Below are 19,199 nucleotides of genomic sequence, written 5' to 3' on the forward strand. Positions count from 1 at the left end.
GATTATGAAGTGTGTTTCCTCAGCTTCCATGAGAGTGTTATGGAATGGCATACCCACTGAAACGTTCTTCCCAACAAGGGGGGTGAGACAAGGTGACCCCCTAAGTCCGTACCTTTTTGTAATCTGTATGGAAAGATTAGGCCAACTGATAAATACTGAAGTACAAGAGGGGCGGTGGAAACCCATCTCGCTGTGCAGCGGGGGACCTAAACTAACGTACTTGTTCTTCGCAGATGACTTGGTCTTATTCAGTGAAGCCTCTCAAGCCCAAATGGAAGAGATAAGAAATACTATGAGATTCTTCTGTGAAGTGTCAGGACATAAGATAAACCTTCAGAAATCCAGAATGTTTGTCTCCAGGAATGTCCACTCAAGCCGAGCGAACTCCCTCAGTCATTGGTTGGGAATTAAACTAACTGCAGACCTTGGAAGATACCTAGGGGTTCCTTTACTGCATAAGAGAATGATGAAGGTAACCTTTGCACCGATTGTTCAAAAGGTTAGAAAGAAGCTTGCTAGCTGGAAGGGAAAGTACTTAAGCATGGCAGGTAGAGTAGTTCTGATAAAATCTGTCCTATCTGCTCTCCCTTACTACCAGATGCAGTCAACCTTACTGCCAAAAGGAGTCTTGGCAGAAATTGAGAAGCTGTGTAGGGACTTCTTCTGGAATCATTCAGCTGATGCGAGAAAGTTGCATTTGATAGCTTGGGATACCATTAAAAGTGATAAACAGACGGGGGGATTGGGAGTTAAAGATCTGCACTTCCAAAACACGGCGTTTATCCTGAAATTATGCTGGGGTCTCCTAACCAAGCCAAACGCTATGTGGGTAAAAATTTTGAAAGCCAAGTACAATTGTGGCTGCGAAGAATGGCCAAAGGTAGTGGCCAAAGGGAATCAATCAGCAGTATGGAGGAGTATTACTGCAGTTTGGGAAACTTTTTCAAAGGGTGTGGGGAAGAGAATCAGGAGTGGATCAAACACTAAAGCATGGCAGGAAACTTGGGCCCCACTCGATTTACCACTCAAAGAGTATGTGATCAAAAACCACCAATCCCTCGATATGGAGGCTAAGGTTAGCCAGTTTATGCGGCAAAGGGGGGAGTGGAATTTAAGAAAATGGAGCGTTTTCTTACCTCAGTGGGTAGTAGATAAAATCCAGAATATACCACCCCCAGCTTGTGAAGGACCAGATGTCTTCTACTGGAGGAAGAGCTCAGATGGCACTTTTAGCATAAAGTCAGCTTACAATTGGGTGTCAACTCAGAATATTAGACCAAAGAATTCTCACTGGAATTTTGTCTGGAAACAGGACATCCCGGAGCGAGTGAAAGTTTTTATGTAGGCAGTTGTTTCATGAGAGACTACCAACTAATCTTGCCAGAGCTAAACACTGCAATACTACCGTTCCAGAGTGCCCCTTTGAGTGCCTTTGTGAGGAAACACTACTACACACCCTGAGAGACTGTGAAAATGCCCATGGAGTGTGGTCTGCTTTCATTAACCCTGTTTATTATGTTGGTTTTTTTAGTGGTAATTTTCAGGATTGGCTGCGGTGGAACTTAGAGAATGAACCAGGTTCAAGACAAATATCAAAGTGGAGGTGGTTTAGAGTATTTTCTCTAGTCTGCTGGATGATATGGAAAAATCGGTGCAAGAAGGCGTTTAATGAAGATCACGTATCACCCAGGGAATTGATTAACCATTGTCTACACATGCTCATGGAAGAAGTGGAGAACAACCAGCTTAAACATCAGATATTCCAAGCAAATGTGGAAGCAGATGATACATGGACCCCACCACCACCATCCTATGTCAGAGTGGATGTGGACGGCTCTGTGACTGACCAGAATCAAGCGGCGTGTGGAGGGATACTGCGGGATGAAGACGGGAATTGGTTATCAGGCTTTCAACAGAATTTGGGACCAGTGGGTTCGACAATTGCTGAACTATTGGCGATTAGAGCGGGACTAGTATTATGTAAAAAGCTACACCTCTCAAAGATCAAGCTGTACACAGATTCGAGAGAGGCGTTATACCTCCTCCAGCATGGAGGTGGAACTTCACATCCATTTAAGGAGGAAATCGATGAAACAAGGTCCATTATCTTCTCAAACTGGAACCTGGAAATATCATACGCCTGTAGGGAATCGCTGCGATGCGCGGACTACCTAGCGAGGAAGGCTCACAAAGTTTCTATGGAGCTGAATCAGGTTCAAAATCCCCCAAGATTTTGTGTTCACCAAATGCATCAGGACGCTGAGTTTTGTCTCAGGACGCACCTGACTTAGGCGGATCCTTTTTGTTGTTGTTTGTACTTCAAGCTCTCGCTTGCCTTCTTATTCGGAAAAAAAAAAAAAAAATATCTATTCTGAAAAACAAAGGTGACCCTCCATTCCTAGGCTCGCCGTCGCAGCCGAAGATAGCGGAAGACTTTTTGTGGCGAGCGCTTGTGATCTTCAGGCGTCTGGTTCTTCACAGTCCCATTGTCCCCTTCCTCCTCAGCAGATCTCAATTTTTGATAATGAACATGCTTTTCTGTAAAACTACAAGGTACGCCTTCCCCAGATATTTTTCCCATTCGCCAAAGCCTAAGAGCATTGAAGAGGCTATCTCTTCATTTCATAGCTTGCTTCATATGAATCCCCAACCCTCTATAACTCGTATTAATAAGATTCTAGGATCTCTCGTGAAGATGAAGCATCACCGAACTGCTATTTCCCTTTTCACAAAAGCAGAATGCAAGGGATTCACGCCTTCTTTAGTTACTCTGAACATCTTAATCAATTGTTACTGCCATTTGGGCAATATGTCTTTTGCTTTCTCTATACTAGGGAAGATTCTCAAGATGAGCCGTCAGCCAGATATAATAACTTTAAGTACTCTGTTGAAAGGTCTCTGCATTAATGATAACGTTAGAGAAGCCCTTGTCTTTCACAATGACATATTGACAAAAGGATTTCAGCTAGATGAGGTAAGCTATGGCATCCTGATTAATGGCTTTTGTAAAATTGGAAAAACGTCTGCTGCTCTTGAATTGCTTCGAAAGATGGAGACGGGATTAGTTAAGCCTGGTTTAGTTGTGTACAACACAGTAATCGATGGTCTTTGTAAAGAAGGGCTTGCAATTGAGGCAAAAAAGTTATATCATGAAGTGACTGATAGGGGAATATCTCCGGATATTATTACCTACGACTCTCTAATACATGGTTTCTGTTGCATGGATCAATGGCACGAAGCCACGTGGTTTCTAAATAAAATGGTGGTAGAAGGCATCAGACCTAGTATTTATACCTTCAATATATTGATAGGTGCATTTTGTAAAAAGGGGAGGATAACCAAAGCTGAGGCAATAGTTGGTAGGATGATGAAATGTGGTACAAAGGCTGATGTTATTACTTACAATGCTTTAATGGATGGGTACAATGAGATGAATAATGTTGATGAGTCGAAGAAGGTTCTTAATAGAATGATCAAAAGTGATGTGTTGCCTGATGTTTTCAGTTACAATATCTTGATTAATGGGTTATGTAAAATGAAAAGGATTGGTGAAGCCATGGATCTCTTTCAAGAAATGCAATGCAAAGGTTTGTTTCCTGATATTGTGACATATAGTACTCTTATTGATGGCCTGTTCAAATCAGGAAAGATCTCAAACGTGCAGGAACTTATTTATGATATGCATGATAGTGGTCATCCACCAGATATAGTAAGCTACAATGTTTTGTTGGATGGATTGTGCAAGAGCCAGCGTCTTGATGAAGCAATTATGCTATTTGAAGAAATGGGTGTCCTAGGAAAACAACCTGATATTTACACACATACCATTCTTATTGGTGGTTTGTGCAAGGATGGTAAATTAAATACTGCTCAACAAGTTTTTCAGTATCTTTTGGCTAATGGTCATCCTCTAAATGTCCAAGCATATACTGCTATGATTAATGGACTCTGTAAAGAGGGCTTGTTTGATGACGGACGGGCATTACTTTTTCAAATGATTGACAATGGGTGCCTCCCAAATTTTGTAACTTTTAAAACAATGATTGGAACTCTTTTGGAGAAAGGTGAGAATGATAAGGCGGAGAATATTCTTCATGAAATAGTTGCTAGAGGTCTTCAACGACGATAAAAGAAAGCTAGATACTTGTTTTCATGTTGGAATTTGTTGAAATATTTAACCAATGCAATGTCTGATGGCAGCTGAAATTTAAAGGCAATTAAAGTTGTTTTCACTTTTTATTTCAGTATCAGCCATGGTTGTCGTTGAATCCCCTAAGTTCATTTGATTGTCATTGCTTTGCTGATACAGATAGGCAGCATATGTCGCTGATGATTATTTATAGGGTTCATTCTCCCATCCCATCTTTTTGTTATATTTAGAAGCAAAACTACTTGAAACGTTGGGTAAATCTATCTCTTCTCTTTCGATTTAAGGCTGTCTTCCTGTTATTTTGTTTCTGTTCCTAACATCTGTATCTAGTAAGTTACGGCATACAAATATTTTATTGCACATACTATATATGAACTGTGTTTTCGATTCTTGTGATATGTACCAATCTGTTCTTGTGAAATCATAATAATGATTCCTTTTTTTTTTTTGTGAAAAATGATTCTTTTGATCCATGACCCATTTGGTCTTTGTTTAAAAAGAAATTTAATTAGAGACAACTTATGTGATTTTGTTTTCCCTTGATAATTTCATTTCTTATAGTCTAACGGTTGATCTGTATTCGTTGTAGTTTATGGTGGGGAAATAAAACATTGCAAATTTCTTTGTTAATCTTGGTCCATAATATGCTATATTTGTCGTTTTTTCAATTCTTTTGTAGTTTGGATAATTTCATGTGTAAAATTGAGATTTAGGTTAGACACTTTTTCCTTGAAATGTTGTATTTATAACAATGTTCACACTCTAGAACAGATGAAAACAAAAAGGTTGCCATTTTATCCTGTGATAGGCTAATATAAGTTTATGGGAGGTGAATGAACTTTGATCCCCTCACTTGAAAGGTTTCTATACCCTCTTTTAACTTCATATCCAGTTACCCACTTTATTTGATGGTCTTTGTAGAGAAGGGGTTGTTATTGAAGCAAAAACTTTACATCATGAAATGACTAATGGAGGAATAACTTCAAATATCGTTACATATACCTCTTTGATGCTTAAATAAAATGGTGCTAGAAAGCATCAATCCTTCTGTTTATGCCTTTATTATTGGATGCTTTTTTTTTTTTTTTGGTAAACAAATTTTTAGGTGGGTTCAGCACCAGTCATCTCACCAAGACTAGGGCACGGCCCCAGGGCTCAGAGAGCACTTACAAGGAACTTATGAGATCACCTACCAACAGAACCTTCACAACAACACGGGAAGTCGAACTTGCGTCCTTGTGGGATACAAGTCCGCTCCACTGACCATCTATGCCAACATCTATTGGCGGATGCATTTTTTATAAAAGGAAAGATAACCAAAGCTATAGCTGTAGTTTCTATGATGATGAAATGTGGTCAAAAGGGTGCTGTAATTACTTTCAATGCCTTAAATGGGTGGGAGCACTTTGATCAATAATGTTTGGTGAGTTGTGTTGCATAGAATGATCAAAAAGTGATGTGGCTCCTAATATTTTTAATCACAATATCTTGATTCAGTGGGCTATGTAAATTAAAAAGATTGGTGAAATCATATATCTCTTTAAAAAAATACAATGTAAATGATTGGTCATGATACCGTCACATGTTTTCTTTATTGATAGCTTGTATAAATACCCATATGCTAAATATCACTACTAAAAAAATATGCTTTTAGCGACGGAATTTAAAATTATTTTTTAATTACCATTGATAAGATATACAATTTAATTATACATGTATTATATTACATTATATTATATTATCTATGTGTTTTATATATAATAACTTGTGGTATCTTGTTGGATGATGGATTATGTAAAAGCCATGGATGATGGATTTAATATTTTTATTACAATGAAAAAATTCAAAATAATAAATACATGAAAATTATTGGAATTTGATTTGGTTTGAGTAATTTAAATTGGAAAAAAAAGAGAGCGAGAACGAGATAAATGAAATAAAAAATAATCTTCATTGAGAGACAATATTAATGTGTAATTTACATCGGCTCATTTTGCTCTTTCTACGTGTTGCTTATAATTTATAATAAAAGTTGAAAAGAATCAAATCAATAATTTTTATTTCCGTTAATAAAATTCAATGGTACTGATAAACCTGAACATATTAAATAAGTGTTAAGTTGTATTTATTCGTCTCATATATTTTTTAAGAGCACCCAATACTTTAAACTAATTTTTGATACATTCAACATCTTAAAATATCTTTCTAGTAATACCTATTTTTCTAAAATAATTTTTTTAATATAATTTTAGTCTGGAAATATTTTTCTCGAAAGCCACAAACATTCAAAACTTAAGATGCATAATGTAGCTCAAAAAATAATATGTGTACACAAAATTACTGATGGTGAACATGCTTTTCGGTAGAGCTGCATGGTATGCATCTCCAAATTTCTTGAATAATATAGCTGATTTAATATGAAAACGAATTTAAGAGTTGTTAATACCTAATGAAGCTTAGGTGAACTATATCCAAACAACATTAGTAAATTTTCACTCTAATATAAATGATTAATCTGAAACGGCTAAAATAGAGCATCTTTCAATCTTTCAATCATTTAATATCTTCTAGGTCTTTTGTTGTCATTTTACTAATAAATTATTATTAACAAGTTTTTTTTGGACAGAATTACTCCTCCGGTCCTTAATATAAGACTCAATTCTTGAGTTGGTTTTGGTCCTAAATATAAGACTCATTTCTCATATTTTTCAATTTTCTCTAAATTACTCTTATGGATACTTCCTCAACCATAATCAAGTAGAAGAGGGAGAGAGGGTATTAAGAAAGATGATTATAGTGTTTTAGGAAAAATTTGTCATTTTTCTTATAATTAACTAATTTACCTAACTTCCTTAATCTAATCAAATTAGTTAAATGGGTCTTATATTAAGGACCGAAGGAGTATTTATTTTTATTTAAAAAAGAGGAAATTCTAACAAAAAGTTTGAAATAAAAACCAAAACATCAAAAGAGGTAGAAAGATGCCTTCGCTGCCAGAAAACACAACCACCAAAAACCAAGTCCGAAACAAAGGATGGGGTTTTAAAAAACTATCCTAATAGTCCCATTCCTTTTGACAAACCATATGCTACCATGAAAACAAACTTATCACCATCACAGAGGAAGAAACACCACTACCCACAATGACAATGCATTCACGACTACCAACAATGACAATGCATTAATCCGGTGAAACTCCAACCAGTGCCACAAAACTTCCACCAACCCTACGCGACTAAAAAAGTGTTTGGATAAGATCAAAACCATGGTTTCAGAAGTGTTTTTACAGTATACGAAGCAAATATGTGGAAGAGATTGTCTCAATTTATAGAAAAGTGCTTCTGAAAAGTGACTTTAAGGGCATCCAAACACCCCTTAAATCTCATCAAAGAAACTATATTTCATCGCTAGCCAGACCAGCTCGGAGTGGATGGAACTAGAAAACATACCGACCTGCGTGTTTCTCTGTATCCATCACAGTATTGCTGTTAATTTGAGCGGTCCTGTTTGATTCTCCCTGATACAAATAGGTAGCTTCTTTCTTTTTCTTTTTCTTTTTTTTATTGGATGAACATATAGGCATCTTTTGTGGCTGATAATTATCCAAAGGGTTCATTCTCTCATTCTATCCTTTCTTTTATATATAGAAACAAAACTATTTCTTAAAAAAAAAGAAAAGAAATATAACTGTTTCAAATGTTGTGAAAATCAATCATTTTATTATACTCCTCCGATCTTAAAAGGTTTTATATTTAGAATCGGAGATGAAAACCTTTTGGAGAGTGATTAAATGTCCTTTTTAAATTTCACGGCTTTCACATCTTGCCCTTGTATAAAAGGTGTTTACCGTTTTTAGAAAATCAGAGCTTTCTTGATTTTGTTGTGAAGTTATGTGTTTGTGGTCTATAGTGTATTTGATCGTTAACATAACGAGCATAATGATGTTGCATTATTTAATGGTTTATTGAAATGTTTGCATTTATGAGCAGCTTCAAACTCTGAAAAAGTTTTTTAAAAAGGAAAAAGCACCTTTTGTCTGTTTTATAACATATTGATAAGTTTGAAAATATATGTATTAGAATTACTTTTTTGTTGTTGACAAATTATATTTAGGAAATGATAAAATTAAAATTATAAAATTTCACGATATAAGAAAAATTAATAAATTTTATAACATATTAGAAAGTTTTGAAAATATGTGTTAGAAGTATGTTTATGATGTATAAAAATTATATTTTGGGAATGATTAAAATAATTCTTATGTTAAAAAAGAGTATTTTGAGGAAAATAGATTCTTAATTATATCAGAGAGGTTTTTATATGATACAATTTAATTTTAAAGGAGGTTCATGGTCAAAAAAAAAAAAAAGCGGAGATTTTATAATTTCGATAAAACTGAAGGGTGATTAATGATTTTACCCATATTTTAATGTAAAACTTTTGTTAATATCCCATATTAGACTAAAAGTTATTTCTTTGCCAGGGCGACTTACATTAAAAGTTAACTTAACATTAATCATTTAAAAAGATAATATTGTATTGATTTTAACATAGTAGGCTTCACGTTGCTAAGCTTCACAATTTTTATTTAAGTGAATTCGGGTCATCAACCATTTGTTATAAAGTTTCAATTAACAGCATTATACAAGGTCAACAAAAAAAAAAATTAACAACATTATAAGCTTCGAAGTACTCTTATAACATTAAAACTGAACAGAAATAGTTCCCATTGCAATTTTTTTCTTTGATCTGAGGTCAATAACTTTCTTCTCATAGTTTAGTTAAATTTTGAGTTTGATCCCTATAGTTTTAAATTATAATTTTTCATTTATCTATTTTTTTATTCAAAACATTAGTCTTTATCATTTCATAATAACTTGGATATAAGTTTAGCCATGTTGACGAAGTTAATATCATTAAGTAGAGGGATCAAAATCAAACCACGTGAACAATATAAGAATTAAAATAAAAACTCGTAAAAAGTACATAAATTGAAATCAAAGCCTATTATAAATACTCCTCCGGTCCTTAATATAAGACCCATTGAACTAATTTGATTAGATTAAGGAAGTTAGGTAAATTAGTTAATTATAAGAAAAGTGACACATTTTTTTCTAAAACACCATAATCATCTTTCTTAATACCCCCTTTCTCTCTTCTACTTGACTGTGATTGAGAGAATATCTATAGAGGTAATTTAGAGAAAATTGATAAATATGAGAAATGAGTCTTATATTTAAGACCAAAACCAACTCAAGAATTGGGTCCTATATTAAGGACCGGAGGAGTAATAAAATAAAGGCTTAAGTGTGTAATGAATGACAAAAAAAAAAAGGTATTGACAAGCAAAATCGATTTTGAGTGGAGAGAAAGTAATTTTCTTCAGGAAAATTTAATATTCAGCTTTGAATGCATGCTCTATTTTCTTACTTCCAGATTTGATCTCATCTGATTCTAGGGATGCAATTATTTTGTTTCAGCCATATGCAGCATATTTTTGACTATGTGCAAATAAATTTTATATGTAATGATTTTCCATCTAGTTAAGGATAGATCACACATAATTAAAGAAGAGTTATGTTATTTGATGATAATTGCTCCAAGTCCTTTAAACCAAAAAAAAAAGCCAAATAGGGAGAAATTTTTTTATTTGGATTTTTAACAAGTTTTGATTTTCATCCTTATATATATATATATATATATGTATGTATGTATATATTGAGTTTTGATTTTGATCCATACACTTTAGCCGCCGAACTTAATGATGTTAACAAACTTAACAACATCAAACAGCATCAAACAGACCTCGGCTTTTTTACCGATATACGATAAACAGTAAAACAATATACCAAAATGCTACACTTTTGAAACTATTTACCAATATACTGCACTTAAAATCATTCTTGGGAAGAATGATTTTAAAATTATCACAAGTCGTTCTTGGCGTGACGATTTCAGAAATCGTTCAGTCCAAGAACGATTTTACTTTTTCCTGTTCACTCTCTCACATACGAATCTCTGTCAATTTTACATGCAAAATAAGAATTCTTGACAATACTCTTATGTAGGGGTGTTCACGGGACGGATCGGGACCGGGACAGGCCCGTCCCGGTTCCGTCCTGATGAACAGTAACGGGACAGATTTTTTGTCCCGTGTCCCGGCCCGTCCCGGGGTTGTCCCTGTCCCGGTCGGGACGGGACGGGACCGGGACGTCCCGAAATAGTATTTTTTAAATTTTTTAAAATTTTTTTAAAATTTTTTTTAATTTTTAAAAAAAAATCTGATTTTTTTAATTATATTTTTTTGAGCTTAAATCTTATAAAAAACATCTTTTTTATTTGTTTGGGTACTCTTAAACAAAAGCTCAAAATATTACATATCATAGTTATTAAAAACTCTAAACAAAAGCTTTTAACATAATAAAAACTTGCTAAAAATTCTAATCATCAATAATCTCAAATCATTAACAAATATAAAAACTCTAAATAAATATATCCATAGTTCCATACAATAGTCTCAAATCTTAAAAAAATATGAAAAAAATGATATTATATAAAAAATTAAAAAATTAATTTTTTTTTTTAAAAAGGGACCTGGACGAGACCGGGACGGGACGACCCCATCCCGTGTCCCGTCCCGTCCCGGTCCCTTTTTTGTCCCGTCCCGATTTGTCCCGTCCCGTCCCAATAAGACCGGGACCGGAACGGGCCGACTTTGAACACCCCTACTCTCATGAGGCTATAACGTCTATATTGCATTAAAATTTGAAAATCCCAAATTTTTTTATTTTTTAAGTAGAGCTTGATGAAATTTTCTATTATTTCCTCTTCTTTTTATTATTCTCATATCAAACAATACGTAACAAAAAAAATTATGCTTTGATTGTAAATTTTTAATTGTAGCAATTAAGCTGTAGGACTAAATTATTATTATTATTATTATTATTTTGGTCACAGGCATAAAAGGTCTACGCCCAATACTTGATTTCTCGTCAAACCGAACAAATGCCACACAACAGGCTTTTTTACCAAAATACTACAAAAAGTAAAATTATATACTAATATACTCTACTTTTAAAAGTATTTACTAATATGCTACACTTAAGATCGTTCTTCAGGTGAATAATTTTTAAAGTCATTTATCTGCTGAATAATTTTTAAAAGCATATTGGTAAAAAAGCCTGTCGTGTGGTATTTGTTCGGTTTGACGAGAAATCAAGTATTGGGCATGAACCTTTTATCCCTGTGACCAAAATAAAAATAATAATAATTTAGTCATACAACTTAATTGCTACAATTAAAAATTTACAATCAAAGCATTTTTTTTGTTACGTATTGTTTGGTATGAGAAAAATAAAAAGAAGAGGAAATAACAGAAAATTTCATCAAGCTCTATTTAAAAAATTAAAAAAATTGAGATTTTGAAATTTTAATGCAATATAGACGTTGTAGCCTCATGGGAGCATTGTTAAGGATTCTTATTTTTGCATGTAAAATTGGCAAAGATTCGTATGTGAGAGAGTGAATAGGAAAAAGTAAAATCATTCTTGGCGTGAACGATTTCTGAAATCGTTCACGCCAAGAACGACTTGTGTGTAATTTTAAAATCGTTCTTGCCAAGAACGATTTTAAGTGCAGTATATTGGTAAATAGTTTCAAAAGTGTAGCATTTTGGTATATTGTTTTACTGTTTATCGTATATCGGTAAAAAAGCCGACAGACCTCAATTTCTGAAAACGAATATGCTTTACGGTAGGGCTTTAAGGTATGCCTTCTCTGCCTTATGCCCTTAGCCCCAATTTCTATTTTCTTTCCCATTCACCAAATCCTAAGATAATGTGGCTTAGTGGATATTTGAAAAATTAAATAGGTAATAGATATATGAATAAAATATTTATTCAAATTCAAAATACGATAAAGGAATTATTTACAAAAAAAATTAATTATCCAAACTCTTTAATTTAAGGAAGAAGGTAGGAGATTTTTTGGCTCGATATTTTGGATAATTTCTAATTAGATTATTAAAAAATTCTCTTTTAATTTCAAGGGGCTGCCACAAAATTAGTTTCCATGGGGTTCATGTTTTTTTTCGATGGAATATTTCTTGAAATCAAAGCAAAGATACCTTTCAAAACAAAAATCATAAAAATATAATAAAAAACACTTTTAAGCAGCTAATTTATATAATTTTCTTAATTCAAATTATGAGTATCTATTGGATTTTACTCCCTTTAAACAATAAAAAATCTCTTAATTATATATATAAATATATTATTCAATAGGGACACATCAGGCTTTTAGCTAGATACAATAGCTTTAACTTTGCTAAGCAAAGGTCTCTGCATCAATAATAAGGTCGATGAAGCACTCGTCTTTCATCATGATGTTTTGAGAAAAGGATTTCAGTTAAGCCTGATTTAGTTATGTACGACACAGTCATAGATGGTCTTTGTAAAGAAGGGCTTGCAATTGAGGCAAAAAAATTATATCAGGAAACGACTAACAAGGGAATTTCTTCTGATATTTTTACACACAACTCCCTGATATATGGTTTCTGTTGCATGGATCAATGAAAAGAAGCACGTGGTTGCTAAACGGTGCTGGAAGGCATCAGGCCTAGTATTGATATACATTTAATATACTGGTGGATGCATTTTGTCAGCCAAAAAAAAAAAGGCTGTATAACCAAAGCTGAGGCAATAGTTGGTAGGATGATGAAATGTGGTATAAAGCCTGATGTTATTGGTTACAGTGCTTTAATGGAGGCGTGCTGTATGATGAATAACGTTGATGAGTGAAAGAAAGTTCTCAATAGAATGATCAAAAGTGATGTGCTGCCTGATGTTTTCAGTTACAGTATCTTGATTAATGGGTTATGTAAAATTAGAAACTAGTTTCAGTACTTATCACATTGATAAGCATCTTAAACTTATCAGATCTTGACCATTGAGATCTCATTTGAGTGATTAGATTTTAAAATTTCAATTAATTATTTTTAAATAAAAAATTATTTTTTTAAATGATAGTTGAGAAATTATCTTTATTTTATATTTTATACATATTAAAATTATTATCTTAAACAAAATAAATTAAATCTGGATTATCTAAATGAAATTTAGACGGTCTAGATCTGATGAGTTTAAGATGCTCATCAAAATGATGAATATTGTAAATGGTTCTTGTAAAATTAGTAGGATTGGTGAGGTCATAGATTTCTTTCAAGAAATGCGTTGCAAAGGCTTGGTTCCTCATATTGTCACTTACGCTTCTCTTGTTGATGAAGCAGTCATGCTAGTTGATAAAATTAGTGGCCTAGGAGTAAAGCCAAAATACATAGACACACACCATACTGATTCATGGTGTGTGCATGGGTGGTAGATTAAATACAGCCAAGCAGGTTTTTCAGTATCTTTTGGTCAATGGTCATCCTCTAAGTGTCCAAGCACATGCTTCTATGATTAATGAATTTTGTAAAGTGGGCTTGTTTGATGAGGCAATGGCGTCACTTTTTCAAATGGGAATCCTCCGAAATTAGAAATGTAACTTAGTAATCCATATACAATTTTTATTTTTCACTTGTTAAACTATTTATCTAAGGTTTCTAATCAACTATCCTAATGTTTAACTGTGAATGGATAAAAGGCTTAAAAATATCTTGAATAACATGGTTGATCTTATGTAGAATTTAAGCAATTTTAATTTTATAATCTAAAATTACTTTGATAACCGTCTTCTTCCACAACATATGTACTTCTTCCAGTCCAAAATGTGATGCACCTTTTAGAAGATTTCCTTGTTCCATAATATTAGTCACCTAAAAAGTTATTAATTATGATTTTTAATCTTGCCCTTATTTATTGGTAGTCGTATACATTTCACAGAAAAAAGTGAGGCAGGTTTGAATTGCGTAAGGTTGATTTTTTTTTTTTTTTGCTCCAATTTAAAACATAATAAGTTCACTACTCTCCCTTTATGCCGGGTAGTTGAAAATGATTTATGTTTTGGACGAGACTGGGTATACACGCATATACATGGCAGGATTTCAATAGTGAAATCAATAACAAATAACATGTGGTATCTAATAAGTTATTGTTTAATAAAACTTGCAAGCTCTTGATGCTAGATGGTGTTGATCTTACTATTTGGATTAGCTTCAACTTTATGTTTGTGGTTTGATGTTTAAGGTAACATGAGTGTCTTAATTATTGCCTTAGTATTTTCTATGGTCTGTCTTGTGTGCTTTCTTATAATTTGGTGTCGCAAGCCTTGTTATGTCATTTCTTTTCCATAATAGTTATTTTATTTTCAGTCCAAATGCTAAACATATATCACATTGACTCGTTTACAACATAAAAGTAATTCTATTGTACTACCTCATATCATAAATATAAGAGCTAGTTGACTAATTTAAGCAGATTAAGAAAATAAATTAAGTTAGTTATTTCTAATAAATAGATTTTGTTTTTTCTAAAATATTCTTGCTAATTAAGTCTATTGACTAGAATTACTATTATTAGAAAAACTATCTTAAAAAAAAATATGTATAAACATAAGAGATAAAGTGGATTAAAATCTTATATATAGGACCAAAATAAAAGTCAAACGAAGTCTTATATTAAGAATCAAAAAACGCACTACCTCTTGCCCTTAATAAAAGAGCTAATTAACTAATTTAAGTAGATTAAGAAAATTTATTAAGTTAATTATTTGTAATAAATAATTATTATCTTTTCTAAAATACCATTACTAATCAAGTGTATTAGCTTCAATATTTGATGAAACATTTGATATGTGCAACTACTATAAAAACTATTTTCGAAAAAAATGAATAAATATAAGAGACAAAATAAATTAAAGTCTTATATTTAAAATCAAATAGAAAGTCAAATTGGCTTTTATATTCAAGACCGGAGATAGTATATGATATATACTTGTCTCCTGTCCTAAATATAAATATATTTATTTTGTAGTATAATCACTGCAAAATAAATATTATATTTAGGAGCGGAGGTAATATTTCATAACTTTAGAACATAATCAATAAAATTCAACAAAGAAGCAAACAATCACAGCAACGAACTAAATACAAAAGCCAGACTAATGACATGGAAATTTATAAGCAAACTGAAATAAAGAACAATTTGATCTTATAAGTAAGATTTAACTGGCAACCTCCCATTTATAGAATAACTTTCATATTGTTAAGCCACAAGGTTCTTATTTGCTTTGAATTACTTATTCCAAACCTTTAAAAAAAAATGCTCCATAATAATTTTTGGAGTAGTATTCATTCAGTTAGTGAGCAATAATGGTGTTTTCTTTTTATTCCTATACCTACTTATTATTTTGACAGCAGGGAAATAATATTGATTGTTTTTTTTAATTGATATTCAATTTTTTTGATGGTCTTAATTTATTTGTAAAAATGAATGCATTCCAGAGAAGATTGAAATGCTAAAATGATTTGATTCTACAAGTTTAATAAATGATTTGATAACTGGATAAGTGAAAGAATCAGATATAAAAATTGATAAAATATATTTGTGTTAGGTCCCTCAATCAATTTGGCCTCTAAAAATGATAAGTTATAAATATTCTGAGTTCCAACATTATTAACTTACCTGCCTAAGTCTAAAGTATGAAACAAACAGAAAATGGATTTAATATTTTTATTAAAGTTTATAAATTTAAAATAATAAGCAAATGAAAATTATTGAAATTTGATTTGAATAATTCTAATTGAAAAGAAGAGCGAGAGTCAGAAAAAACTGAAGTTAAAAAAACTAATCTTTATTGAGAAATTTAATATATAAGTTCAAGTAATTTAATTAACTTAGGCATAAAAAACTTGGACACCACTACCACAGGCAACGGTAAGGGTTGATGTGGATGGATCCGTACGAGGTGATATGCAAGCTGCTTGCGGAGGACGTATCAGAAACAGTGAAGGAGCGTGGGTGATGGGCTTCCAGAAAAGCATTGGCCTCTGCTCAGTTACTGAAGCCGAACTGATAGCGATCAGTACAGGACTGGAAGTTGGGAAGCAGCTAGGCTTTCCTAAGATGAAAATCTACACAGACTCTTTGAGATCCATTATTGCCGACATCAGAGATCAGATATTTGATCAGGAAGTGGAGTTCTTCTACACTAGCAGGAATAATATCATGTACGCCGACTATATATCTGGCCAAGACAGGACACAGAGTGGGGAGGCAGGTGAAACTCCTCCCTAACGAACCAGAGGAAAGCACCTTGCGAGTGGCACCAAATGGTGATGCGTACTAGCTTTCTGACTGACCTGGGATGATCGTCTAATCCCGTTTTCTCTTGTTCTTTTAAGTTTTTTGTTATCTTTCCTCCAAGCATAGCTTGTCCTTATCTGTTCAAACAAACAAAGTATAAAAAACTTGATTAATTCTGTTAATAAATATATACTTAACTAAATGTATTTATAAATGTTTATTGTTTGTAGCAAAAAATGTGCTTGATAATTTTAAATTATAAATTTAAATGATATAGTAATATATGATATTATGAAAACAAAAGCTGATTATTTTGAGAAACTCAGTAGATTCTGAAAACAATACTCCATCCAGTTTAAAATATGAGATAAATTTTGTTGGAGCGGTTTGATTTTCTTATAAGATAACATATACTTTTGTCTAAGCATTTAATAGTTTTTTTTTCAATTTTATCCCTAACATATATTTTCTTTTATTTATTACATCTTTTATTTATTCTTTTTATTAATAAAAATATATTTAAAAAAATACATATCTTATATATTTATTATTGTAAACTGATTTTAAATAATTTTTTTATAAATATAAATAGATAAAATTTATATTATATTTTGAAGCAGGGGTAATAAAACCTCTAATCTCCAAAATTATTTCATAATCCAAGCCATCAGTCCATCAGAGCTTAAACGAAATGGTTCTTCGGCTTCGCAACCACGTCATCACTATTGCTAACTTCCTCCTCAAAGCAATCTCAGTTTCTGAAAGCGAATATGTTTTTCGGTAGGGCTTTAAGGTACGCCTTCTCCGCATCATCTCTTTCCCTGCCTCATGCTCTTAGCCCCAGTTTCCGTTTTCTTTCCCGTTCGCCAAATCCTAAGAGCATTGAAGAGGCTATCTCTTCATTTCATGGCTTGCTTCATATGAATCCCCAACCCTCTATAGCTCGTATTAATAAGATTCTAGGATCTCTCGTGAAGATGAAGCATCACCGAACTGCTATTTCCCTTTTCGCAAAAGCAGAATGCAAGGGATTCACGCCTTCTTTAGTTACTCTGAACATCTTAATCAATTGTTACTGCCATTTGGGCAATATGTCTTTTGCTTTCTCTATACTAGGGAAGATTCTCAAGATGCGCCGTCAGCCAGATATAATAACTTTAAGTACTCTGTTGAAAGGTCTCTGCATTAATAATAACGTTAGAGAAGCCCTTGTCTTTCATAGTGACTTATTGACAAAAGGTTTTCAGTTAAATGAAGTAAGCTATGGTACCCTGATCAATGGCTTCTGTAAAATTGGAAAAACGTCCGCTGCTCTTAAATTGCTTCGAAAGATGGAGACAGGGTTAGTTAAGCCTGGTTTAGTTATCTACAACACAGTCATAGATGGTCTTTGTAAAGAAGGGCTTGCAATTGAGGCAAAAAAATTATATCATGAAATGACTGATAGGGGAATATCTCGGGATATTGTTACCTACAACTCTCTAATATATGGTTTCTGTTGCATGGATCAATGGCACGAAGCCACTTGGTTTCTAAATAAAATGGTCGTAAAAGGCATCAGACCTGGTATTTATACCTTCAATATATTGATAGATGCATTTTGTAAAAAGGGGAGGATAACCAAAGCTGAGGCAATAGTTGGTAGGATGATGAAATGTGGTACAAAGGGTGATGTTATTACTTACAATTCTTTAATGGATGGGTACTCTATGATGAATAATGTTGATGAGTCGAAGAAGGTTCTTAATAGAATGATCAAAAGTGATGTGTTGCCTGATGTTTTCAGTTACACTATCTTGATTAATGGGTTATGTAAAATGAAGAGGATTGGTGAAGCCATGGATCTCTTTCAGGAAATACAATGCAAAGGTTTGTTTCCTGATATTGTGACATATAGTAGTCTTATTGATGGCCTGTTCAAATCAGGAAAGATCTCAAACGTGCAGGAACTTATTTACGATATGCATGATAGTGGTCATCTACCAAATATAGTAACCTACAATGCCTTGTTGGATGGATTGTGCAAGAGCCAGCGTCTTGATGAAGCAATTATGCTATTTAAAAAAATGGGCGTACTGGGAATACAACCTGATATTTACATATATACCGTTCTTATTGATGGCTTGTGCAAAGGGGGCAGGTTAAATGCTGCACAACAGATTTTTCAGTATCTTTTAGTCAAAGGCTATCGTTTGGATGTCCAAGCATATACTGCTATGATCAATGGACTTTGTAAGGAGGGCTTGTTTGATGAGGCAAAGACATTACTTTTTCAAATGGGAGAGAATGGATGCCTCCCAAATGTTGTAACTTTTGAAACAATCATTGGAACTCTTCTGGAAAAAGGAGACAATGATAAGGCAGAGAATCTTCTTGATGAAATGATTGTTAGGGGTCTCCTAAAACGATAAAAGAAGGTTAGATACTTGTGTTCATGTTGACATTTGTTGTAATAATTGACTAATGTTTTTGTTACTCTGGTGAAAATTGTCGACCCTATAATCTTTTACAACCATTGACATTGAAAGGCAATTGCATTGATCTGCCTCTGCTTTTGTAGTTCGAAGTTAAAGTTCTTTTCTCTCTGAGCTCTGTGTGTGTGTTTGGTATTAACCTCAGCTGTTTTATCCTTGGTGTGCGTTGGGTCCATGTCAATTGGATTGTTTAATTGCGTATACTGTAATTGAACTTTCTATTCTACCCTTGTGATATGTACCAATATATCCTTGTGAAGCAATGGAAACAATTTTATGATTCGACAGTGGTAGGTTCTTCATTCATATGCAAATAAATTGGAATTGGGCCTA

At 33.1% G+C, this 19,199-nt stretch overlaps 2 protein-coding genes across 2 annotated transcripts; both read left to right on the forward strand.

Annotated features, from left to right (window-relative positions):
* The first annotated feature begins 2,524 nt into the window (after positions 1–2,524).
* On the forward strand, positions 2,525–4,129 carry LOC114757652 (pentatricopeptide repeat-containing protein At1g62930, chloroplastic-like). Its single transcript, XM_028946736.1, has one exon. The coding sequence runs from the start codon at positions 2,525–2,527 to the stop codon at positions 4,127–4,129; it is 1,605 nt and encodes a 534-aa protein (XP_028802569.1).
* Positions 4,130–17,162: 13,033 nt separating this feature from the next.
* LOC114757653 (putative pentatricopeptide repeat-containing protein At1g12700, mitochondrial) lies at positions 17,163–18,803 on the forward strand. Its single transcript, XM_028946737.1, has one exon. The coding sequence runs from the start codon at positions 17,163–17,165 to the stop codon at positions 18,801–18,803; it is 1,641 nt and encodes a 546-aa protein (XP_028802570.1).
* Positions 18,804–19,199: the final 396 nt, after the last annotated feature.

Source organism: Neltuma alba, unplaced genomic scaffold (assembly GCF_004799145.2).
Source record: "Neltuma alba isolate B1F8T4 unplaced genomic scaffold, ASM479914v2 tig00010614_pilon, whole genome shotgun sequence".
In the NCBI taxonomy this organism is placed as follows: domain Eukaryota; kingdom Viridiplantae; phylum Streptophyta; class Magnoliopsida; order Fabales; family Fabaceae; genus Neltuma; species Neltuma alba.